The 27418-nt window shown below is 36.7% G+C and overlaps 1 protein-coding gene across 1 annotated transcript in view; it reads left to right on the top strand.

The window, feature by feature from the left end:
- Window positions 1-27418, top strand: part of RhoGEF64C (Rho guanine nucleotide exchange factor at 64C) — a 599366-nt gene that overhangs the window by 501615 nt on the left and 70333 nt on the right. The window contains exons 4-5 of the mRNA XM_069841434.1: window positions 5537-8220; window positions 19391-19552. Coding sequence (XP_069697535.1) covers window positions 5537-8220; window positions 19391-19552 — 2846 coding nt within the window. The remainder of the gene's footprint in view (window positions 1-5536; window positions 8221-19390; window positions 19553-27418) is intronic.

The following is a 27418-nucleotide window of genomic DNA, read 5'->3' as shown; positions in this document are numbered from 1 at the left end:
AAACGACGTTAAATAATACTGTTTTTATTCAATACATAATTCTTTGCGCTGTCGCATTTTAAATATTTTTCAAAGAACTTATTATTAATTCAAGGCAACTTCAGTAACTTGATTATATTATCTAAATGAAAAACCTGATATTTGTTAAAACGTTTTCCATACCGAACTCGTTTAGTGAAAGCGAAGAGTGGTGGGTTGGACCAAGTTTTTAAGTACCTTTCACTTTAAAATTTTTGCTATGTGTTGTAATTATTTATTCTGTGTTGTGCTTTTACATCGTGTTGAAATATTAGCGATTCGGAGCTGCATATCGGCTTCATCTTCATGAAAGCAATGGGAGGATACTTATCTACCGGATACATTACCGAGAACGAATCCAACTTAACGTTCCCATTTCCTTAACTTGAATGATATTGAAGACAATATCTAGCTTGGAAACATTCGGTATTACTACATCTATGACATAGTTCAAAACCGTGTCGTACACCGTGACAGAAGTGAAACACATCTGCAGGATTACTAAGATGTACCGAAGTGTATAATATATTTCCGTGCAGGAATTCTGGGTAGAACGGAGAAAATTTCTCTCCGGCACCGGGAATCGAACCTGGGTTTTCAGCTCTACGTGCGGACTCTTTATCTTCTAAGCCACACCGGATTCAAATTCCGATGCCGGATTGAATCCTTCTCAGTTTCGAAGTTCTACTCTCTGTTCCCCTTAAGTGGCCTACCCTCATGTACTGTGTCACAGAATATGTGACAGTGGCACAATGTCCAACACTATGTACAGAGGTTCACTCATTACGAGTGACTAAGTGGCCGGGGTCCGACGGAACAAGGCGTCGCTTATCATTAGGCAGTGGATGCGGGATGACTTATCGTTGAATGTAGGTGCACATTTACTATATGTTACATTTTTTCATTCAGACCATTGACTCAACAGGTTTTAAACGTAAACAGACGACGTCAACATGCTACTGTATCTCCGTAAGTCAGAAGGAAAAGAAAAATAACGTTCTGTAGTACATACCTTGCAAGGTTCAGTCCTCGTCATCATTGATGCAATTACCAGCTTTACGGTAAACGACGATATATTCTCGTAAGTTGTCGAAGCTGAATCGTCTTCGCCTATCGCTTAAACAGTTTTTGTATCGAGAGAATTACTGAAGAAAACCTCTAAAATGGGGATCACTCAATTTCTTTAGAGGAATATTTGTAAGTTACTGAGCATCATGTTGCACGTGTCGTTAGACCCGCACAACTAGATGATGATGATGATGATGATGATGATGATGGTTCCTCAGATTTCATTTCAACACATTTCCTGTGCAGTGTACTGTTGCAATGTTTCTCTATAGCCTGAGTTGTTCTGGTTTTTATTTCAATTTTACATACATTACACACGATATTGTCTTCGTTAATACATAAAATGTCACTTTCATACTTCTTAATTGCATTTCGTATCTCTGAGCGAATTTAACGTTTTGCCATTATGAATGGATCAGCACAACACTATTAATAATAATAATAATAATAATAATAATAATAATAATAATACTTACTTACTTACTTACAAATGGCTTTTAAGGAACCCGAAGGTTCATTGCCGCACTCACATAAGCCCGCCATCGGTCCCTATCCTGTGCAAGATTAATCCAGTCTCTATCATCATATCCCACCTCCCTCAAATCCATTTTAATATTATCCTCCCATCTACGTCTCGGCCTCCCTAAAGGTATTTTTCCCTCCGGTCTTCCAACTAACACTCTATATGCATTTCTGGATTCGCCCATACGTGCTACATGCCCTGCCCATCTCAAACGTTTGGATTTAATGTTCCTAATTATGTCAGGTGAAGAATACAATGCGTGCAGTTCTGCGTTGTGTAACTTTCTCCATTCTCCTGTAACTTCATCCCGCTTAGCCCCAAGTAATAATAATAATAATAATAATAATAATAATAATAATAATATTAACGATTTATTTAACCTGGCAGAGTTAAGGCCATACGGTCTTCTCTAACACTCAACCAGGAGTAAAACTGCGCTACAAAAAACACCACAAATTTACAAAGTACACTACAATTTTGCACACAAAACTGAATAAAATAATAATAATAATGTAACGTAAACAGCAAGTAATTAGAAATCAGACATAATATATAACATACAGAAAGAAAGGAAAAAGCATAATAAAATGTGAACAGCAGATCAAAATAAATGAGACAAACAAAAAATAAAAAATAAGACAATCATTGATAATAATAATAATAATAATAATAATAATAATAATAATATATTATATTATATTATATTATATATTATATTATATTATATTATATTATTAGTTTTCAACGCGTACTAAATACTTGAGCAGGATAACACAACTGCCCACATTGCGTTGCAATGTGGACAGGGGTTCCTTCGTTTTGTACGCTGCTGTACTCGCCAGGTACACAAAAAACGGACGGCGCGGCACGTGCCATATACTCTGATACGAAATAACTTCACTTTTCCTTAAGTCATCCCGTATCCACTGTCTACTTATATTACTAAGATGTACCGAAGTACATAATGATATTTCCGTGCAGGAATTCTGCATTACCATATGCTGAAGAAGGATAGAACGGGAGGTAGGCCACCAAAGGGGAACAGAGAGGTAGAACTTAAAAGCTAAGAAGGATTCAATCCGGAATCAAAATTTTAATCCGGTGTGGCTTTGGATAAAGCGTCAGCACGTAGAGCTGAAAACTAGGGTTCTAATCTCGGTGCCAGAGAGAATTTTTCTCCGTTCTACCCATTCTTCACCACATCTACAGTAGTCTATAATTTATTATTTATGTTGACTGTTCCTATGTGTACTTTCGTTGGTTAAAATGATCTCCCATTATAACATTGATATGTATTAATAGATTTTCACAGATAAGATGCACAATGACATTTTCAAGTCTGATTCTTTGTAGATAAACACAATATAATATTTGTTACTCAGTCAAATGACAAATCAATGTAAAATAATGACTTATATTATATGGTCATTAAGTTTTATATACATGAATTACAAATTGCAAACTTTTTCGCCCATTCAGGCATCTTCAGGCACAATTATACAATATCTCAATATCAAATTGTGTAGCCATTACATTGGTGGTAGATAAACTGTTTAAGATTAATGATGTACAAAACATCTCCATAATTAAAATGTAATATTACAGGTCATAAAATTAAAATAATGTTAAAAACCACGTAGTGTTGTAATTAAACTTCATAATATTCTGTGGAACTCTTGTTCAGTAGAGTCTAATGAGTGATGAATTATGTGTCGTTTGAACGTGGCAACTGGCAACTGGCCAGATCTATACAGTTGCCACGTTCAAACGACACATAATTCATCACTCATTGGACTCTACTAAACAAGAGTTCCACAGAATATTATGAAGTTTAATTACAACACTACGTGGTTTTTAACATTATTTTAATTTTATGACCTGTAATATTACATTTTAATTATGGAGATATTTTGTACATCATTAATCTTAAACAGTTTATCTACCACCAATGTAATGGCTACACAATTTGATATTGAGATATTGTATAATTGTGCCTGAAGATGCCTGAATGGGCGAAAAAGTTTGCAATTTGTAATTCATGTATATAAAACTTAATGACCTTATAATATAAGTCATTATTTTACATTGATTTGTCATTTGACTGAGTAACAAATATTATATTGTGTTTATCTACATTAATTGACAATCTGAATATTTCCATCATGCTTTCTAAGTTACTGATTCTTTGTGCATAAAAGTGAGATTTAAGAGGAATGATCGAACTCAGTCTAACATTGTATATTTTATTTCCGGAACTTTAAAGGCTTTCATTTTCTCCGGATTAACGAAGTGGAATTTATATAGAGTTCTTTCCATACTAAAGAGACAATACAATTACGTGAGAACCATTTTTGTGCAATAACTTGTTAAGCAGGTTCGAAATGGACCGGAGAGTACCGGAACGGTTCCGGTTCGTGAATTTCAGGAACCTTTCCGTTCCATCTCCTAAGAAATTGTTATTGTCCGTTTCGTATCGTTTTAATTTGTATTAATTACATAAACGATATTTCAATACACTTTCCAATAAAGTTTGAATTAAATGGCTACTGACAACAACACTGTCGGCACTGCCTTATTGTATTATACTCGTACTGCCCGTGTCTCACTTCCTGAGCTGTTTCTTTGCAGGGCGAGACGCAGAGGGGGAGAGTGGCAGGTCCTGGATACCGCATGTGCCTATTACCACAGTCTAGTATTATACAGTCACGAAACTTGAGTTGTGAGGGTACTAGGAACAATAGACTGTGCAGATACTATTTCGTATTGACAGTGATTGAGGCGATAGTAGCGATCCTAGTGGTTAGCAACTATCTATGGATGCATATTTACTACGTATTTAGCTTCGTGACTGTATATACTAGACTGTGCTATTACCCTACGTTCAACACATCGGACTTTTTAGGATTCATTTCGTTAGCTACGGAGCAAGATCAGCCATGGACAAGCGAATGTATAGGCTATCCCCTCACCGAAACAAATTATGTCCTACTCATAAACCCCTGTAACTAAACACTAATACCAGTGGTAGACTACAGTGTCTACTCGAGATTATCCACCTAATCGCGATTACGGTCGGTCTGGGCCCTTCACGGGCTATAGCGCCATGGATTATTATTATTATTATTATTATTATTATTATTATTAATACTGGTTCAAAAAGAACTTGTTAGAAGAATGAGTACGTATTTCGATTCGCATTACAAACCATGTGTCTCTCACTCCATTTTTTTTAGGCCTATGTACTCGTTAAGTATTACGAATCCGACACGCTTACGTCAATTTAAGTGTAACCTATATTTTATGGGAAATACAGAAGTACATGATTATGAGATAACACCGTCTATCATAATTATATTCCAGTTAAACAAAAAATTCAAATTTTAATCTAGAGTAAAACACATATCAACACATCTAGCAATACTTAAAAAACCATAGACCAAGACAAATATTTTCAATTTAATTCTGAATTGTAATAATATCCGGCAATTCCTGACGTCATTAGGTAACGAATTCCAGAGACCAGGTATTTCTGCAGTGTAGAAGGATGAGTATAAAGACGTTCTGTTTTGAGGGATAAAAAGAAGTGCTTGATGTCGGCTTCGGAGAGTTTTAAGAAATTGAAAGCGCGATAGCAGACAATTTCGAGTAGAAATGTGCATGATTCTATATAGAAAAGGCAGTGATGTATTGTTCTTCGTTCCTTCAGGCGCACCCATATTGTTTATGTTCTCAAAATTTCTAAATTCAGTGAAATATCGAGCCTCGAAATGAAACAGGTAGCCAAGAGTTTTGAAGTTGTCATAGATTTTACCATCAGTTCCGAGATCCCTTGTAAGGCCGCGAGATCTTGCAGTTAACATTAAACCATTTATGTGATATAATTTCGAAAGTCTGACTTTTACAACAACGCTTCTTCACTTGTTACAGATCGAGGCTTGCTGAAGGAGAGGCCCCGCAGGAGTCTCGTGACTCTCCGCCGCAGCCAGAGCGATCGTGAGCTGCGTGGTGACAGCTGCCGACAGACGCAGCGTTCCGACGGAGCTGCTCTTCTGTTTAATGACACTATGCGGCTACGTCTGCGGCCGGGACGTCCTGATATCCGCCAAGTATTCAGCGACCCTGGTTCTCCAGGCACGTACACTAGCAGCGACTCCGGATTAGATAATGTGGGAGCCCCGAAACGTCCACAGCGCATGCTGAGTCCCGGAAGACCACGTCCAAAGGAGCCGCCACCTCCACCGCCACCGCCATCCTTCGCTCTCACTTCAGAGAGCATTAAACAGGGTCTTCCAGAACTTCCACCCAGACAGATCTTTCCCTTTACCAAGAAACAAATAGAACAAATGAATCAACAAGCACGTCAGTTCTCAATTAAGTCTAACGCAAAACAAAGAAAGATTGCCTCTTCTATCTCTAAAATTAATAAATCGCCATTTGATGCCGAAACATCTGTGCCATCAAATATCCGTCCGGTGTCTTGGTCACCACTCACAGATTCATCTCCCTGTGAGGTAACAGATGTTATAAATATCAGTGTGAAGAGAAAGGAACACCGACACAGCGACCCAGGTCCTGGTCCGATCATACCTAAGCTTGTAGTCCACGTTGAAAACCATTCTGAAGATCAAAAGGATACTGCACGTCATAAAGAAATGAGTTCCATTACAACATTGACGACTTATCGAAATCACCCCAATCAGGATGAAACGAAATCCAATGTCAGTACTAAATCTCAAAGTCTAGATAGAAATGACAACAAAATGTGTACAATTGTTAACGTAACATCGGCGTCAGCTCCAGGATCTCCATTGGCAGATGTACATCGTCTGCAGATCAAAGGAGACGAATCAGTTGTAGACGTTAGCCCGGGACCGCAAAGGAGAACTTCCATCCTCATCAACAGTGGCGAAACTACTGACGAGCTTCGTCGTCATGGTTACAGTACCAATGTAAATGCTTCTGTAACATCACTCATAGTTCATGAGAGCAATGACAACACGTCTCCCATTAAAAAAGACAGTAGCAACAAAGTTACAATTAGTGTCGGAGGTGTGTCTGATCAACTGTTACAAAACCAGAAGCCAACAAATATAAGTTCCTCGTGTACAATTATTGATACATCGCACCCGTCCACACATAACTCAAATAAAATATATAACAGAAATAATTGCAGTTCCTTGACGATGCTGTCGTCGTCTCCGAGTCAAGTTAATGTAATTCCAGTGTCTCCAGATCCACAAGTACAAAGGACGCTGTTGATAGTGGACCATAATGAAACTGGCGAGAGAAATGATAATATGATACTTAATTGTTGGAGAGATGATTCCGCTTGTACTGCCATAGATGACAACACCACTATTAAGAGTACAATAACAGTAGCAGATGAGAAAGAAGATAGTGTCGAAGAACTAACATCTTCAATTCCCTTGACATCTAAATCCCGTGGAATTAATGTGCCTTCCGGATCCCAGGTTGTGGATGATGAAGATGCTCTCAAAAACCCCGTTGAAGCTGTTCGAAGAAATCTAGTTCCGCATGTATGCGGCAAGAAGGATAAGATATCAGATGAGGGTTCTGCGTTGGCTTCCTCACCAACGGAAAGGCTTAATAAACTGATAGAGCTGCAAGAAGAAGAAGAAGAAGATGATGATGATGATGTAGGATCTGAAGCGTTGAAAGAAGGGGACTATTTTATGGCTATTGCAGCTTCAAAATTAATAGACCCCAATTCAAGCAATTACAGTCCTTTGTACTCTAACGTTCCATCTACTACGACTTCTGTTTCAAAGAGCTCTGACGATACATTGCCAACAGTGATCGAGCACGAAGAAGATGACGATGTTTTCCAGACCGAAATGGATTCTCCCGTTGAATGCGATGAAGGCGGCGAGTCTAAAGGAAATGATCACGAATCAACCGCTAAAGATTGTAAGCCGGATGATGAGAGTCCCACTCGCGAAGACAGTGAGTGTGAAACAGTCCCGTATTCTGCTGAGCCCGAGACTGAAGAAACTGCTGGCAAAGAAGATACCGACATTGATACTTCCCATTTGCTTCTTACTCTTCCTCTCAACAAATCTGATGACCCGGAAACGGAGAAAGACAGCCAAGAACAGAAAGTAGAGCTACGAACAGAGGAGATTGAATCCTGCAATACATTGTGTAAAGAAGCAGAAGGCGAGAACATCTACGAGAGTATCAAGGATCCCATCTATGAAGAGATACCAGACACGCCTCCGCCGTTACCTTTATCACCCCCACCTTCACTAGACGACCTCGAAGAAAGTAAGAGGAGCTCAAGATCGATCTTTGAGGGAGCGTCCAAGTACGACATTCTTAGCTACCTCGTTGGTGCAAAGGAGCGTGGTATAGTACAGGAAGAAATATATTTCAGCGGTAGCACAAACGGAGAAGAAATTGTTGATATTATTGACGAGAAGCCATTGCACGATGAAGAAGAGGGAGGGGATTGTCACCAGAGGAATTCTTCGCTGGATCTCGGCGATCTAAGCAGCAGAGTCAGTCATCTGAGCAACGCTAGTGACTCCAGCGAAGACAGCTGCAACCTTATTATTTCCAACATCGGGGACACTCCTTCGTCTCCAAGCAAGGTAAGCCTTAGTTATAATTGCATAATGGCAGCAGTTAAATTTGTCCGCATTAAAAACTTGGCTGTTCTTCTTATTTGATGTCATATAGACAAAAAGGAAACTTTTTTTTATCGCTGACCGTTTTTGTATTGGATGTGTTTTATATTATGTTGCTAAATATTTTACTCCTACACACATGTCTCGTTTTCGAAATTTATCCATCCACTATAATCTAGACACACTATCACAACACTCCTCAATATTATCCATTCCCTCCCACCGAACATCCTCATATTCATGTTCTTTCACTGTGGCTGTTCGTCGACTTTGGAATTCCCTACCGAGTAATGTCAGAGACTGTCAGACCTCAAACCAAATTAAGAATAGACTGAGGAAATATTTTTCAAACAATTCTCGTTAACAAATATAACTGTGACAATATAGACTTATTAATTTGTCATACAGAATAATATCTGTAATATTGACAATTAATATTAGAGGAGAAAAATTTGCTCCGGCGCCGGGGATCGAACCCGGGTCCTTGGTTCTACGTACCAAGCGCTCTGACCACTGACCTACGCCGAATTCAATCCACAGCACCGGATCGAACAGTCCTCCTCCTTCAATGTTTCCCTTTGTGGCCTGACTCCAAGTTAGGTATATATGTTGACGTATATCTCCAATGCCAACTGCCATTATTTTAGGAGAACACTCAACTGAGTGACTTATTTGGCCTGGATGCACAGAAATCTATACAGACATTGCACTGCTAACTATGACAAATTAATAAGTCTACATTCTCATAGCTAGCAGTGCATATATCTGTACAGATTTCTGTGCACTTAACTGCGGAATCCCGGCCAAATAAGTCACTCAGCTGAGTGCGCTCCTAAAATAATAGCAGTTGGCATTGGACATATAGGCTACGTCATCATATTATATGCCTAACTTGGAGTCAGGCCATAAATGGAAACATTGAAGGAGGAGGATGGTTCGATCCGGTGCTGTGGATTGAATTCGGCGTAGCTCAGTGGTCAGAGCGCTTGGTACGTAGAACCAAGAACCCGGGTTCGATCCCCGGCGGCGGGGAGAATTTTTCTCCTGAAATATTAATTATTCATTAACTGTGACAAGTTTTTCAATGTTTAACGGTTTTATATATATATATATATATATATATATCACAGAATAAATATTTAAATTATCTCATTATTATTATTATTATTATTATTATTATTATTATTATCTCACTAACATTACCTATCTAACTTTCATTATTCACTTTCATATTGTTTTACGATCTAAATATTGTGTAACCAATATTGCATTCAATTAAAATTTGATCTGGGTAGCAAAGAGAAGGCCTACTGGCCTTAGCTCTGCCAGATTAAATAAATAAATAAATAATAATAATAATAATTATTATTATTATTATTATTATTATTATTATTTCTCACATGCAAGTTACGAAATCTGAAAAATTGGTACTACACTCTGACCATTTGATGTCTCTTCACTTTTACTCAAACTTAACAAATACCTAACTACTTTTAAATGTTTAATTTAACTCAGTTCAATTTCGTTTCTTTCTTATAGTTCCCAACATTTTGCATTTTTATTTTGGTTACAAACTTCGCGCATAGAATGAAAAGTTTGCAGTCTCTTATACGAGCACGAGTTAGCATACGTTCACGATATTTGTCAAGGATAGCTAACGACATGTTACCAGTTCAATTTTTATTACAATACTATGCAGATAGCCGAAGTTCCTAATTTCTGATTGTTATTTCTGTTTAGCTCATGTACTTGACTTTTATAAACAATATTAACATACGAGTACATAATATTTAATTCGTGTTTCTCATCAGTCATAACTAGAGTTCTGCGTTTGGTTACCTAGAAGCTCCGAGCAATCCGCAACAGTATAAGTATGTATGGAATATAGCGCGGCGTACACACTTCAGGTCTGCTGTTCAGCGAACATGCCGAAATGAAACAAAGCTATAAGCTTGGAGTAGGCCTATCTAGGATTTAGATGCGTGTTACTTATTCTGAGAATAATCTTCTGTTGCCCTTAAGGTAGCTTTAAATAAATATTTAGTTTGTTATTAAATTCACGTGACAATATATTTTATACGTGAGTACTATTCTCATTGTTCAATGTCTATACGAATATGCAAGCAGATGGAAACACTCGAAACGGAGCGGGGAGACGAGCCAGAGCTTTCCGTTCCAAGCGTAACCAACAGATGACCCATGTACACCTAACTTGTACTCGAAGTAACCAAACGCAGGACTGTAGTCATAATTCTTGTTACGCATGACGATTTTCTACCGGTTTCCAAGATATCAGAAAACATAGGCACAATGTTAAAACATCGTAATCATATTCTGTTACTCCTTTTTCTGTCCTGTTAATTAGCATTTTGTAGATTTAGAAGGACCTCGATAAATTCACAGCTACTGTTCTCAAAGAAAAACTCGCAGAAACCTGAAAAGCAACGTGGCTTACATGCAGAGATATATGTGTCAACTTTGTGACAAATAACTATCAACCAATGGAAAGTATGTGGCAGCATGGAGTATATTTATCAAAATCAATCACAGGGAATGACTTGGTCAGATACATCTAAAATGATAAGCAAAATCACAGGCAATGGCTTGGTTAGATACATCTGAGCAGCAATCACAGGGAATTACTTGGTCACATACATCTGAAATGATGAGCAAAATCACAGGACATAACTTGGTCAGATACATCTGAAATGATGAGCAAAATCACAAGGTATAACTTGGTCAGGTACATCTGAAATTATGAGCAAAATCACAGGAAATGACTGTCAGATATATCTGTAATGATGAGCAAAGTCACAGGGAATGATTTGGTCAGATACATCTGAAATGATGAGTAGCGATCACAGGGACTAGCTTGGTGAGATACATCTGAAATGATGAGCGAAATCACAGGGAATGACTTGGTCAGATACATTTGAAATAATGGGGAGTCACAGGGAATGATTTGGTCTAATACATCTGAAATGATGAGCAAAATCACAGGGAATGACTTGGTCAGATACATTTGAAATAATGATCAAAGTCACAGGGAATGACTTGGTCAGATACATCTGAAATGATGAGCAGCAATCACAGAGAATGACTTGGTCAGATACATCTGGAATGATGAGCAAAATCACAGGGAATGAAATGGTCAGATACATCTGTAATGATGAACAAAATCACAGGGAATGAATTGGTCAGATACATTTGAAATAATGGGCAAAGTCGCAGGGAATGACTTGGTCTGATACATCTGAAATTATGAGCAAAATCACAGGGAATGACTTGGTCAGATACATTTGGAATAATGATCAAAGTCACAGGGAATGACTTGGTCAGATACATCTGAAATGATGAGTAAAATCACAGGGAATGACTTGGTCAGATACATTTGGAATAATGATCAAAGTCACAAGGAATGACTTGGTCAGATACGTCTGAAATGATGAGCAGCAATCACAGGGAATGACTTCGTCAGATACATCTGAAGTGATGAGCAAAATCACAGGGAATGATTTGGTCAGATACATTTGAAATAATGAGCAAAGTCACAGGGAATAACTTGGTCAGATATATCTGAAATGATGAGTAAAATCAGAGGGAATGACATGGCCAGGATGTTTCTGAAGTGACATGTTCTCAACTGCAGGTATAGTCTTTTATTGCAAGACGGATTTGAACGACGAAAAAAAGTATTTCTGTTACGTAAGCATAGGATACTGGCAAATTGTAATGGCGGAACGTTACTAATGTCACTCTTATATTGTGTATTTCATTTCACGTGTGTCTGTGGCAAGTTATATATTAAAAAACTCTTACCGTCTAGTAACATGAGGTTAGTGTACCTATAATGACAGCGACTGTTAAATACTTTACAAGAAGGCAAGACTGATTGATGTTATCGGATACATACTTTGTATTGTCAATTATTTTGAAACATCATCTCAACTCCTGTCTTTCATTCAGACCCGTTGGAGACTGCTGATGAATGCTTGGTTGTAGATAGACGATGAAATTCATGAAGACCCGGTTCTATACTAAATCCATAATGGATGTCCAAACTATTTTTCAATTAATATTTGAATATGAGAGGTCTGGAGTTCGACCCATAATCGGCATTACATCAAAAGCAGTTTCATTAAGATATTCCGTAAAATTTAAGTGAATGAACTGTAAAAAATAATGTATATCTTTATTGAAATTGCTTCATTTAAATTAGACACTTGAGCATGTTTTCATATTGTTTCTTTCAGTAGGCGTACTTCGAAAACGTCTGTCATGTCATTTCTGCTTTGTAAGTGTTTGTTAATGATAACTTGTTTTTTATTTATCAAAGCACATGTTAAATCTGCTATTGTATTGGTTTTTAAACATATTTTAGTTTGAACATAAAAGAGTTATTCATATTATTCTTCTATTTAACACGCATTTTAAGACTTGCCGTCATGTGTTCTGCAAGGCTCATCTGGTCACCAACTTGAGTAAAAGGCAGTTACGCAGAATATTTAGAGTGTGAACAAATTTAAATAGAAACTTTATGTTTTAGGTAAGTTTTAATGCAAACTACAGGTTTGCCATATGCTGTACGTATTTTCTTTGTGAGTTTAATTCCTGTAAAATATACGAGAACCAACGTATAGCTGCACGCACGACAGAATACGCGCTTGTCATGTCAGTCGGTCTTGTGGTGTGGCCGCCCTTCCACTCGAGTTAGTTGTTAGGTCAGTTTTCACCATGCCTGGAGGCAAGCTACTCTTTTTTATTTCTGGTCTATTTCTTTCTGAATTTCTTTCCGTCGGAAACTTTTAACAGCGACTTTTAAACGCCGTGTTAAAGTTCCCACAACACAGTTGATAGCGAAACTAGTAATGCAAATGTGAATGTGCATTAACGTTCAATGTAACGGCTATAAACTAATTTACAGGCCTAAAGCTATAATTAGAGTGATAACTCAAGCCTTTGCTATGGTCCATCAAACTCACATGTAATGCATATCGATAAATCTGAATTAGACCTGTATGGCTTATTTACTCTTACATCCGACAATGGAATGGAATGGAATGGAATGGAATTTAACTGAGGGGGGGGGGCACGGATAGCCCAGCACTGCGACGTATTGAAATCTATTGCTCTAATCAGAGGTCTGCATCGGACGTTTTCGCTCGAGCCCCAAGTAGTTCATAGCATAATCCGATAGGTAGCGCACATGCATGATGGGTAAAATTGTCACGAGCAATAAATCCTCGAACGGTATAAGCCGAGCGTTAGACATTCGTTCTTGTTACAGTGATGAACTGTGTAGTAACATCATAGATGTTTATCATTTCAAAACTTTGCAGTGTTTAACTAACGTCTCCATAGTACAACTACAAAACTTGCTTTAAAATGTAATATAAATGTTGTAGGTAATTCCCCCCCCCCCACACACAGGAATGATTTTGTTTTTACCACATCTGATAGATGTTATTGGATGTAAATGTAATTATTATAAACGGAGAACACAATCACGAGAATGTGGTAAAGCAAATATTGAATAATTATTAATTAGGAACAATAACTGTATATCGAAGTTTTTCATACGATTTTATTTATAACTTCATGTTACTGTTTTGGTACGTTCCATTAGACGTTTGTCATAAACACTGAAAATAAAGCCTTATTTTTACCGTGTGAGCAAAACATAAGTGTATCTTATCTGTCGCCTTCCATACAACATAAGACATGTCGATGAGATGACCTTGTACTGTGCTTCTATTTATTACGAGCGTATCACGACCGATCTTATTTCACTCGAGGGTGCGACACTCGACCGAGTTCAAGCGAGCGATTTAACTCCAATGCAGCACTCTGTCGCTAACCCTCCATATGGAATGACTTGCAAGCCACAGATCCCCTACGCACAGCGCCCTAACCACACATCCGACAAACTGTCGGTGGAAAATTATTCCATATTAAAGCAGGAACAACAAATTTGTATACAATTTGATACCAGCTGGTTGTTTCTGTGCTGTATCATAGCACTAGCCGCTCTTCCCGCATCGTCCCCGTTAAAACTGATCATTCCATGTTAGTTGTGGATCGTTCACTGTGGTTACGATGCTAGCCGTTGGCTCCATGGTCCTAGGGTTGAAGAAGGGAGAGAGGATATATTTTAAATGACGAAAAAATCCCTGTTATTGCTTCTATCTGAGATGGGAGTGGGGTTGATCCTTATGTCGTAGGTTTACGACATGAAAACGACCCTCTATTGAGGGCATCAGATAATTTCTCCCCAACGCTCAATTTCGACGCTGAGTAACTTTTCGACCGGTTTTTTTTGACAGTGTTGTATCAACTATTAGCATCGATGAAATGATGATAGCGATATGATACTTGGCAAGATGAAGCCATTTATAATCACCTGAAATTCGCTTTACAGTTGGGAAAAATTTCGGATAAAACCAACCATGTAATTTGCCCAAGCAGGTATCGAAGACTCGCCTGTGGCTTGATGCTGAAAAATATCTGCAGTTTAAAGCAGAGCTATATAAATATTACTATTACCTCACATCAAGTTAATTCTGTATATTAGCTTGACAATTTTCCACGCTATTTCCTATTAATATAGGTTTATGTAAAATATGTCCCGCGCCGTGGCGTCGTGGTTTAAGGCATCCTGTCTAGGACTCGCGTTACGGAATGCGCGCTGGTTCGAGTCCTCATGGGGGAAGAAATTTTCTCATGAAATTTCGGCCAGCGTATGGGACCACTGCCCACCCAGCATCGTGATGCACTTGGGGAGCTGCGATAAGTAGCGAAATCCGGTTGCGAATGCCAGCTATAACGGCTGGGGGATCATCGTGCTAACCACACGATACCTCCATTCTGGTTGGATGATCGTCCACCTCTGCTTCGGCATGTGGGCGTGAGGCCAGCAGCCGGCTGGTCGGTCTAGGCCCTCAACGGGCTGTAGCGCCACGGATGATGATGATGATGATTATTATTATTATTATTATTGTTATTATTATGTAAAATAGACACCCTTGTCTCACGGCCAGATGAGGTCGAGGATTCGCCATGAAATTACTTGACATTTGTCTTATAGTTGGGAAAAATCTCGGAAAAAAAACCAACGAGGTAATCTTTGCGATTATACAGTGGTTTCAATTGTATGTAGGAATGCTTGTAAAGCAGCGGAATATTTACTGTTGAATGAACATTTCCTTGAACTGCAGCTATGAAATTACAACTTCGAAAATATAGAGCATTCAGAGCGACTCAAGCTGAAGAACTGAGAAAGTAATGGCATCCTTTCACATAACGCCTCGCGGGGTTCTCCCGGACAAAATACCAGCATTTTAATTAGTTTTCACGACTTTTACGCAAGCATATAAATGAAGATAATTAGCGTTCATTTCCGTATCATCGTTCTCTACAACGAGGTACTCAGCTCGCACTGAAAGTAACAGTGTTAATTTAAAAACAAAGGGGTCTACTTACAGCGCTAGAAAGATCTCTGCATTCTTTAAGTTTACCGGCGGCCTATTGTTTAGAGTGCAGTTTTTCATAATAAAACTACGAGTAAAATGTAAAGGAAAGTAATGCAAGATAAAATAATTTGATGAACTTTTGCAATGAAATTCAGATAATATGTTTATGAAGTCGTTTTGAAGTCTGCAAGTCCCTGCAAGAAACGTGATTTTATGTAATGGCATTATGAATGCGTTGGACTTCATTAGACTAGTGTTAATTTACCTCGAGTTTAATAGCTGATATAAAATTCCACATATTATATAAAGTGTAGGAATTACCTGGTCGTTACGGAGCAGTAGTTTCCAATAAGTCACCTTTTTTCTGTTTTAGAGAGCTTTACGGTGAGAAAGAACACAGGAGACCCAAGTACTGTACTTTCACTCTGAATAATATTAAGTTGTTGCAAAAGTTCGTAGCGTTTTTTTTCATAGGTTTATTAAACACGTCAGATACACACAACAGAGAATTTAATCATCAACAATATATTCTCCTTCACTATTTACAACAGTCTGCCAACGCTACAGTAGTTTTTCGATTTCACGCCTCTAGAAAGCGCGTAGTTTTGAGTTAAAGAATTCGTCAAGCCATGTTCGGAGCGCATTTTCATCCGGAAAGGAAGTTTCTTGAAGGTTATGCAAATCCAGTTTTTCAGATAAAGCTCCCGGTAAAGCAGATTTGAATAATTTCAAGGGAAAAAATGTTCCGAGGCCGGGTATAGATCCCGGGACCTCTGGTTGAACGTAGCAGCGCTCTACCAACTGGGCTACCCAGGAACTCCACCCGACACCGTCTCAACTTTTTCCTTTCACATAACTCGCGTGGGCTGACGAAACGCCAGAGACTCACATCGAGTGCACACAATCTCTGTGTGACTTGGAATTGTAGTTTTCTGTTAACTTGCTTAATGTAACTTATATATTATAGATTTGTATAACAGTGAAAGAATTACAATGTATAGGTCCATTAATCTTTGTCTTTAAACATTTTATAATGAACAAATGTTAGTATTTCTTTTGCTACGAACATCCTTTTCGTACATATAGTCTAATTGAGAAGAAATTGATTGGTTATTAGTTTTTTTTTTTCGTTAAATACACGTGGTTGTTATACCTAATTGTACTATTTACTTTTACTGAAATTGAAAATGTTCAGGTTAAAGATGCCAATATAGGCAGCCGAAGAATATAGGAGACAAAGTAAAACCAACGGCGATTTGGACTGAGTTTATTTCGAAAGAAAATAAAGCTTAGGATCCCTATTCTTGTGATATTTCTCTTTCAGGTAGAAATAGTAATCCTAACCTGATATGGATTACACATTAAATGGAATTTTGCTATTTTCTAATCATCTCTACCTACATAACTATTTCCACTATTCGACAAGCGCTTCTAAATTTTATTCAATTTAAAGAAAATTCATTAACTGATTGTGTAAATATACGAATATATTTCTATTCTCCGTGATTTTTAATGTAATAGGGTATACTCGTATGAAAAATTTCTTCGACTGAATCTTTGTCTTTGTTTTCATTTTCCACAAAAAAAAAAAACTGGCAATGTTAACAAGTGCAACGTTGGAAAACTATAAACAGTGAAATAAATCAAACGTTGGTCTGTAAAGCGTGCACACAAACATAGACTGGAAGTGTAAAACAGAAATTAATATACATGAAAAATTCTATTTTTATCTCCCTTAGACTTATATAAAATGCATCTTTCATTGGTTAGTGAATATGCAAAAGTAAAAAGTCACTGTTATTTCGCCTTTGAAACAGACGTTAACGCCCGTTGTCTCCAGAGAAAGAATTCTCAGAATAATTCTTTGGTCGGCCGGAAAAGCCACATAAGTAAAAAAAGTTGATTTTTCTGTTGTACTACCTAATCACATAAGTCAAGGATTTTTTCTAATTTTTTAAATTAATGAAGTTTCTTGTATGTTAAATTGAAAAGGGTCTTACTTTGACCAACATACATGAATTTCATTATTATACTTGTATTCAGTAAAGAGTAATTTAAAAAAAAAGAAGTATCTATTGAAAAATTATTATTATTATTATTATTATTATTATTATTATTATTATTATTATTATTATTTTTTACTTACGTGCCTTTTCCCGCCGACCAAAACATTGTCACGTGCAGTAACGTAGCCTACAGATACAGTATGATTGTTACTGCAGGGAATATGTTGTTTTGCCAATTGAGACATTTCCGATGACGTTCCAAAAAGTGCACAGTTCTACGTGTGATGATTGTTAGATATCATGTTGGTGCTGATATTGTTCGTCTTTTCCGGTACTGTAAGCCTACTCAATAACAAGTCGAATGTATGAGATAAGAAATGTGGTAATCTTTTTAAAAGCATGTCGGAAGGTCAGTATGTTAGAAATGAAGAGTAGAATGCCTTTATTATACAAATCTGACCCTTACGAAAGACCAAAACAAAATTCATGCTAGTATTAGTATTAGTATTAGTATTTATTTATTTAACCTGGTAGAGATAAGGCCGTCAGGCCTTCTCTGCCCATCTACCAGGGGATTACAACTATAACATGAACAATAAGATTACAATTAATATTAAATTTACAATTACAATTGCAATAAAAATTATAGTACGACAAGAATACCTGATTAATGAAAACTAGACATTTTATCATAGAAGTTAAGAACAAAGAATATTTTTGTATTTATTAAATTACAAATTAAACCTAGAATAACAAAATTCTATAGTGATGAAATTACCGGATATTGAAATATTTTGTGATAGATTAAGAGAACTATTTACAAGAAACCATGTTTGAACGAGTCTCAATTACTGACCAAGTGCCTAGTAAGTTTGCGTTTGAATTGAATTTTATTTCGACAGTCCCTGATGCTAGCAGGTAACGAATTCCAGAGTCTTGGCAGGGCTATTGTGAAAGAGGATGAGTATGAGGAGGTGACTCTGAGGAGGTGCTACTGAGTGACTCAACTGGAAATAGGCTATAACAAACAATTACCTTAAATTTGTCGCCGACAAGCATAGCATTACAGAATTGTAAGAATATATTCAATATGAAATGTACAATAGTTTTTATTATTTTCATATAAGATTACTACATTTATATATTCATATATTTATAAGCAATTGCAAGAATTTAAGAAATCAGAATATACAAGATACTTCTAATGAACCCTCTATGTCCCAGGGTGAAACAAACCATCATCATCATCATAACACGGTTTAGACTTCTAAGTCCTGTTTCGTCTTTAATATTACAAGCTTTCTTGGAATTGATCTCGCTCCACCTTTCAGATTATTGTCACACAGCTCTTCCACCCTCTGTTACTGTCAAAGCATACGTGGCATCTCCCTGTACTTAGTACTTTCTGACACAGCCGACTTGATGTTCCCTTCGCTTTGCGAAGCGAGCATCAAGTCGGCCGTGTTTCTGATGACGATGACATAGCCGAGCCACATCTTCCTAAATGTTACATTAGGAATAATTTTTGTTATGTTTTATCTAATTCTTCTTCTTCTTTTTTGAGGGAGGAGGTTTAACAGAATGTACACTGCAAGAAGTCTTGGCATTAAGTAGTCTCATTTCTAAAATGAAATTCATAGCAATTAATCACGCTTTCAGGTGCGAAAAAGCTCAGCAGAAATAGAGAGAAATGACTCCGGAGTGGGTTCTGAAACGAGCAAATCCAGCCGCAGCAGATGGCAACATTGCGGACCGGCCGGCAGCATCCGTGAGGACCAGCAGCATCTCTGCGAGGACTGCGACCAGCCCGTCGAGACACAGGTGCGTGACAGCGCTTATATGCGGAGTGTAATTTTGAATCATTTGTGTTACATGTCCCAAAGGAACGCTGTTAGTCGAGCTTGCGTGTCGCACAATAGGGCCCCCAGCTTTTAATGAATGTGGTTTTGCTTACAAAACAACTGATTGCTATGCTGGCTGAATGTCTGCTGCGTTGCCAATTCACTCTTCCTGTATTAACTTGCATTTCTAGGAAATATTTAAAGGTTACCATTAAAGACTAGCATGTCCTAGCTGGAAGCGATGTAAACTTAATTGTGTTAAGATATAAAAATGCATAATAACAAGTAACATAAAGAGAGTATCTTCTTTGTTTGCAACATTGGACGCATTAGGCAGAAAACATCGGTGAGTAATCAATAGGTCATTGGTCACATGACGATGAGCAATTTCGATTAGTTTTTCTGGACGCACTTTTGAATATATTGAAGGTATGAATTTGGCACCAGTTTTGAGGTTAAAATATATTATTAGGAAACAGTAATTGAAGGGTTCAGAACCATAGTGGGCCAAGCGTCATTTACTAAAACCGTAGAAAACAAGGTTTAAAATGAAGTTATTACCATAATTCAATAGAAACATATAGCAAGTAATATAAAGTATACACATTAAAACTAAATGATATGTCAGTCTTCATTAAACTATGGTATTCACTTAACTTTAACCCTTGCTTTCTCCGTTTTTAATAAATGGCGCTTGGCCCACTTTGACTCTGAACCCTTCAATTGGTACTAATATTGAAGGGAATACACAAAAATTATATGAGTACATAATTAAAATAGTTAAAAAGCTATCATATGAAGTTTTAGGAACTGGTTAAGATAAACAGAAATTAAATAATTGAATTAGTATAGATGTTTTTGAGAAAATGGAGGATAAGCGGAAAGAGTAGCCTATCAAAGATGGTTAAGTACAAAACCAGAAGATGGTGGGAAAAGACATATTGATCGAAAGAATATAGTCTTAAAGGAAGTGAGAAGAGCAAAAATTGACAATGGGGAAATGTATGTGCGTAAGTAAATTGAGGGGCTTAGAACAAAAAGCAGGTAAGTGACATTATTAAAAAAAAAATGAGGTAAGTGCGTGTTGTGATAGCCCAAAAGGATGTTTCTTTGGGATAAAATCAGGGAAATGATCACACTGTGCAGTGCTGCTATATGGGCATCATTTCACCAAGATAGTGTATAATATTCCATTGCATGTAGAACTTTAACTGCATTTTCCTCAAAACTAGGTTTCTGTCACTTACCTGCTTTTTGTTCTAAGCCCCTCAATTGTTAATATGGTTTTAAACAATCAGTTCTCAGGGAATTGAAAAGAATGCAGAAAGCAAACATATATTTAACAGATAACTTACCTCTCAATCAATGGGAAGAATATTATAAGAGTCTATTAAATGATGAAAGACCAGAGTTTAAAGAAGATGACGACTTACTTACAATGACATAAGATGCGAACTGTTGAAGAGGCTGTGAATGACAAAGCAACTGGTCCATTCATTTTGAAATGTTAAAGTACGGAGGAACTAAATTAATAAAATTCCTGACAAGCTTTCAATTATCAGATCTTACAAGGACAAGAAATGCAGAAAGAGATTAAATTAGGACATATCAGTTCAATATATAAAAAGAGATAAAAATTTCGCCAGAATTATCGAGGAATTTTTTTGTAATGAATCCCATAATGAAAACTTTTACCATAATGATAACAGCGTTTAGAAGATGGACACCGTAATACAGAGAAAAAAATGGCTTTATAGCTGGAAAATCTTTTACAGCTCATATTTTTACCTTAAGACTATTTCTGGAAAAATTAAAAGAAAAGTCGAAGCACTGGCTTTTATTTTTACATTGAGACTAGTTCTGAAAGAATACAAGGGAGAATCGAAGGATTGGTTATTATTTACCTAGCTTTTCCAAGAAATTATTATGGCCAGCCTTAACAGAAGCATCGATGAATGAAGATACAATAGGACTTCTGAGATCAATATATTCAAGAAAAAACATCAAATTAAAATCGGAAATCGTTTATCCAGAGAATCTGATACGACAAAGAAATTGTTAAAAGGATATTGTAGGCTATGTCACCATTACTTAAAAAAATTAATAAAAAAGATATTGATGCTTGTGTTAGGAATTGATTCCGGATCCAAGAATATTTTTACATCAACTAAAATTTGCAAATGACCAAGTCATAATTATTCAGGACATTGAAGATGCATGAGGAAACTAGTAAAATTGTATAAATATTGGGGCCAAATTTAAATTATAAGAAAATCGAATATCTAATCTTGAAGATGGAAGATGAAGAAAAGCTAGAGATTAAAACAGAATAAATTAAAATGTAAATAAATCTAAATATTTGGGGCCAATTTTAGAAGCTAATGGGAAGAGTGTACCTGAAATTGAAAAAAAAGTGAAGAATGGGAACTAATTGGCATGTTGAACTCAGATGTTTGGAGTACGGACATTTTTAATAAAAAAAGTCCTCATTAATAAGTCATTGGTGCGAAGAAAAAAGAACGTTGTTGAAGTAATTGAAGATAGAAGATTATTGGACACGTGAAGAGGATAAAAAATGGAAGAATACCGAAAATGATGCTGGAGTGGACTGGGGAGGGAAGGAGAAAAAGAGGAAAACCAAAAGAACAATGGATGGATGACGTCAGAAGGAGTATGACTAGAAGAGATCTTACTATAGAAGATGGTGAGAACAGCAATTTCTGAAGGAGCAAAATTTCTTTGGGGAAGGTAATTACTATATTGTAGAAAAATCCTAGTAAAAAGAAAACAGTTCTATAAACCAAGGAAATAATTGGTAAATACACATTGCTAATTAGTTATTTTATTCGCCGTTTCAAGGTTTGTCACATTTTTCGGTTTCTAATTACCTTTACATACGACACTAACTTTTCAAAATTCCGCCATCAACCGAATGTAATCAAGTCACATTTCATGGTTACAAAGGGAATTTCAAAAGCGATGAAAAACATGGCGTCCTAATCCCGGTATGGCATAGTTGTGCCCCGCGGTCAATCGGGAGGCCTAGGCATGGCATAGTTGCGCCCCGAAGAAATCAGGTAGTAGAATGGACATGGCATAGTTGCGCCCCGAAGAAGTCAGATAGTAGAATGGACATGGCATAGTTGCGCTCCGATGGACATAGTACACAAAATAAATAAATTACTTAAAATATTATAATGGTAGCTGCATTGAAATCAGGTAGGCCTAGCATATGATCAATCTTGCTGTTTAAAATAATACATTTTTTTATCGATCACACACAATAAATGAACTGCATTTTTTATTTGCACACCGATATCTTAACCCTACGGTACAAGGTTTCGAAAACTGAAACTTGGAACCATTGTGAATTGTCAACTCTTTACCATTTTCACTAAACTTAACATTCATTTTAAATTAACCTCAATATACGTCACAGACGGTGTGAAAATCACTAATAAAATGTCAAGACTGCTAAGGCCCCATATTCCAACGGCTCACTCATTTGAATATGTCAATTAGTAAAGTAGTGCCAACTTCATGGTGTTCATTTTTACGGTAGGCTATCGATAATCACTGTATGAACAGTAGAAAAACAGTTAATAAAGTACTGCCAACTTCATGGTGTTCATTTTTACGGTAGGCTATCGATAATCACGGCATGAACAGTAGAAAAACAGTTAATAAAGTACTGCCAACTTCATGGTGTTCATTTTAGTAAATATTAAATCGAATAAGAAATCAGTAAGGTTGGTTGATTACGAGGCTCGAATTTCCATAGTGTCATTTTCTCTATTTATTTCTTCGGGGCGCAACTATGCCATGCCCCTTTTCTCTACCTGATGGGAACGGGGCGCAACTATGCCCACAAAATAGGGACCCTTTTTTATCTACTGCATCTTACCTGACCGTGGGGCGCAACTATGCCCCCGCCAGTCCTCATCGAAACATTACTCATCGTAGATTTTACCCGCGTTCAGCCTACTATGCTAGATCATCGACTAGTAATGGATGTGTTCTGCTTATGATGGCCAATTATTCTACTTTAGTACACATATACGGTCTTACTAATAAACCGTGTATAATTTTTATACGAGACTTATGCAGCGTTGAGACAGAAAACGTTACTAATAAACCATGCATAAGCGATGGATGTACAGTCTGTAACTATACAATGGGAATTGCTTTGCAGTAGTTATATACATGAAACCCCTTGTTTAAGCGTTGTATATAGAGAAAAAATGGCCGCCCCACTAACAGCTGTTCGTATCGACTGTCATTTTATGATGATGGATGCCTTGTAACCATAGAAGAACACACCAAAGAACACAGAATAAGTAGAATAATATTGCTTTAGCTTGTACTCTTTGACCAAAATATAGTGTGGTAATCGATCAGAGCCAGTTGTACTATCGATAGGCCTACTTTAACACAGCACACTAGAGCGCTCTATCGGATGCAATAGAGAACCTCAGATATACTATTACCTTTCGTAACGAAGTAATGACGAAACTATGACGTAGCTGTGTTAACAGTTAAACGAGCTACTCTTTGCATAAGTATAAGACAGTTAAACGTCTGTATATAGAGTTTTTATTAGTAAGACTGATACTGTATATGTATATTTGTATTGTTTGTTATTGTTTAGTCAACTGTCGGAAGACAGGTCTGAACCTCACAAGTGATAGCAAGAAGACACCACTTATGAGGCAACTAAGCCAGGAGATAATGGGTTAGGATGGCCAGTTTCTTTCCCCTTCCATTGTATACATAGCCGATTAACTACATATTACACTAGTCAGACTTTAGATGCATACAGACAATAAAATTGTTCTTCCTCTGACACATATCGTCAAGTGAGATGTACTGTCTGATAATAGATGTAGCCTATATTTCAGCCAGAACCTCAATCAGATGGAATTGTATTTCTCCATAAATAGACTGAAAATATACGACTAAATTTAGCATTATGATGTTAATAAATGAATACCATTACTATTATCGTTGATGGAAACTACTGTCATCAGTATCAAATTACAATGAATAACAAAAATCACTACTTTGAAGTTAACAACATGCATTTAATCAGAAACAAATTGAAGTCGCAGTTATTCAGAAAGACTAATGTAATTCTATCTGTGACACGCAGTTCAATGACCAATAGAACTGGAATATGAATCTGATATTTGTGTGAAATAAATTTTAAATTATAAAATGTATTTGCAACTACTGCAGCTAAACGAATGTTTTATGGAAGAGTTAATACATTTTATGCATTTTAATATATTCGTTAGTGGGCTTCTTTCTTGCTGCTGAAAACTCCATTACGATCATTACGCGATGCCTATAAATCTTTGAGTTTAAAAATCTTCGATGAGTCCGTTATTCCATAATTACTTTCAGTTGTTTCATGATTTTATACTTATTTAACATTTTTTCCCTTCCTTCAGGATTTTCTTTTCCTTTTCATTATAAATTCCTCTCATGTAGTTCAATTTAGAATTAAACAAAGACACATCTTTCTGATTTACGTTTTCCTTTTGGGTAATTTCGGACCACTGACGTCCTTCATGTATTGTCTTCGTACGTGTCTTCCTTTTCATTTCTTCTGTGGGTGTAGTTTGTGGTTCTGCACTTTCCTTTTGAGTTAATTTCTGGACTTTTACTGAAGAGAAGAACATACATTGCTTTGTGTAACGAAGAGAAGTTGCAGAACACTGCAGAGGATTTCTACATCCTCTAGTTGTTGAAAGGATATGATTGATTTCTATTACGGAATGCTGAAGACAACAATTTCTATTTATGAAATTTTAAGTAGCTATCGGTACTAGCTTTTTCACTCCAAAGTGTTTTGTTTATTGGTAGTAGAAAAATGTGTACTGCAGACTTGTACTTACAATACCCCTGGTGACATTATGCCTGTTAATTTTATCTAGACATGAAACGTTGATTCAGGAAACATAACGGTAGTCATTACCTTTGGGCCTTTGTCGTTGCGATCGTGCATGCTATCAGCATGAAACCGGCACACGTCGAAAAAATATTCACTTGTTTCTTTACTAGAACTTGATGGAGTACTTGAACTAATGAATGTCGAAGAAATATACTTCTTTCTTGCTTTTTAATAAAAGTGATCATTTTAGACATTTCATTGTGAGGTACACGTACCAAATAACGCCACCTTAACACTTAGGGTCAGAGCGTCTGGCCGCGAAGCCAGGTGGCCCGGGTTCGATTCCCGGTCGGGGCAAGTTACCTGGTTGAAGTTTTTTCCGGGGTTTTCCCTCAACCCTATATGAGCAAATGCTGGGTAACTTTCGGTGTTGGACCCCGGACTCATTTCACCGGCATTATCACCTTCATCTCATTCAGACGCTAAATAACCTTAGATGTTGATAAAGCGTCGTAAAATAACCTACTAAAATAAAAATAATTAACACTTAGATCACTGTTGCTCTGGAAAATAAATTATGTATAAACAAAAAAAATATAACATAGAATCTTTAATCTTATATTTATAAAATCGCACAATGAAAATGGTGATATTATATACTGGACAAGAATTACAACTCAAATAGGAAAACTTTGTGCACTGGCGTTATTAGGAACAGATTTCCCAATTAACGCTACCTATTTTCTAGTAGCCTATACACTTATAATTATTGATCAATTATTTTTCCTAAGCAACACAAATTGAACTAAATGACTAAATTTGAGTTTACGTTAATAAAAGGTACAAATCACTCAATACTAATGAAATATTCTTGATCTGAAGCTGGGTTAGAAAAATTTGTTTTCCGGTAACTCCTTACTTTAAAAAAAAAAAGATACAAGAGAAAGAGTAGAAAGTTAGAAATACAAAAACATTAATCTTAGTTAAATATGAATGTTTTCCCACAAGTAAACAAAAAAATTAAGAGTCTCATAAGCAATTGAATCAATATAATCACTGTGCACGTTCTAGACATTTGTAAGTTGAAATGTTAGTGTTTTTCCTGACACTTCCACACTAATCATGTACATACCTCACACAATATGAATATAAAAGCAATGAAAGTAGCCTACTATTAAAAAACTAAAGACTACCGTTAAACAAATGAGTACCGTACTAACATAACCTAAAATTTTATTGTAGGCCTTTAACGCCACGTGGCGTTAAAGCGCTACTGAGTACTTGATAACATTACACGCCTGTTTCTCTAATATTTTCAAATGTTGTAGATAGCAATTACTTCCTCTGCATAAAAAAAATGTTTAAGGATCACGAAAATGTATAGTTTAATATAGTTATTATTTGCTCAACACACAAAATAAAATATTGCCTCTTGGTGTACCTTTCACTATCAACACACAACAGCAAATTGCTGGAATATCATATCACTCGTAAATGTCAGCGGACAGCTAGTAACTCATTTCATCACTACATAGCAAGCGAATGCAGGCTACAGTAGTGCACTACCAAAATCTGGTGTCCTTAACAAGAATTAATAGGGTGGCGTTAATAGTACATTATGCAACGAGCCTATAATGGTAGTAATTAAGACGCGAGTATGTTTATGAAACGAGCGCAAGCGATTTTCATAATTTTCATACGAGCGTCTTAATTACTATTATAGGCAAGTTTCATACGACTTTTTATGCTCGACCATATTTCTAACTTGAAATTATTCATAAGTATTCATGTTATTCTTATCTGACTGGCGAGCGGAACTGACCTTGTGCAATATCTCGTAAATTGTGAGATGTGCGCAGACGCGAAAGTATTGATTTTTTCCGAGAAACGAATGTCTACATTGGCCTTGATATAATCTAGGGAGTAAAATAAACATTAATCTTGATATAACCT

The sequence above is a fragment of the Periplaneta americana genome, chromosome 12 (assembly GCF_040183065.1).
Source record: "Periplaneta americana isolate PAMFEO1 chromosome 12, P.americana_PAMFEO1_priV1, whole genome shotgun sequence".
Lineage (NCBI taxonomy): Eukaryota > Metazoa > Arthropoda > Insecta > Blattodea > Blattidae > Periplaneta > Periplaneta americana.
This window is presented reverse-complemented; position numbering and strand designations above follow the sequence as displayed.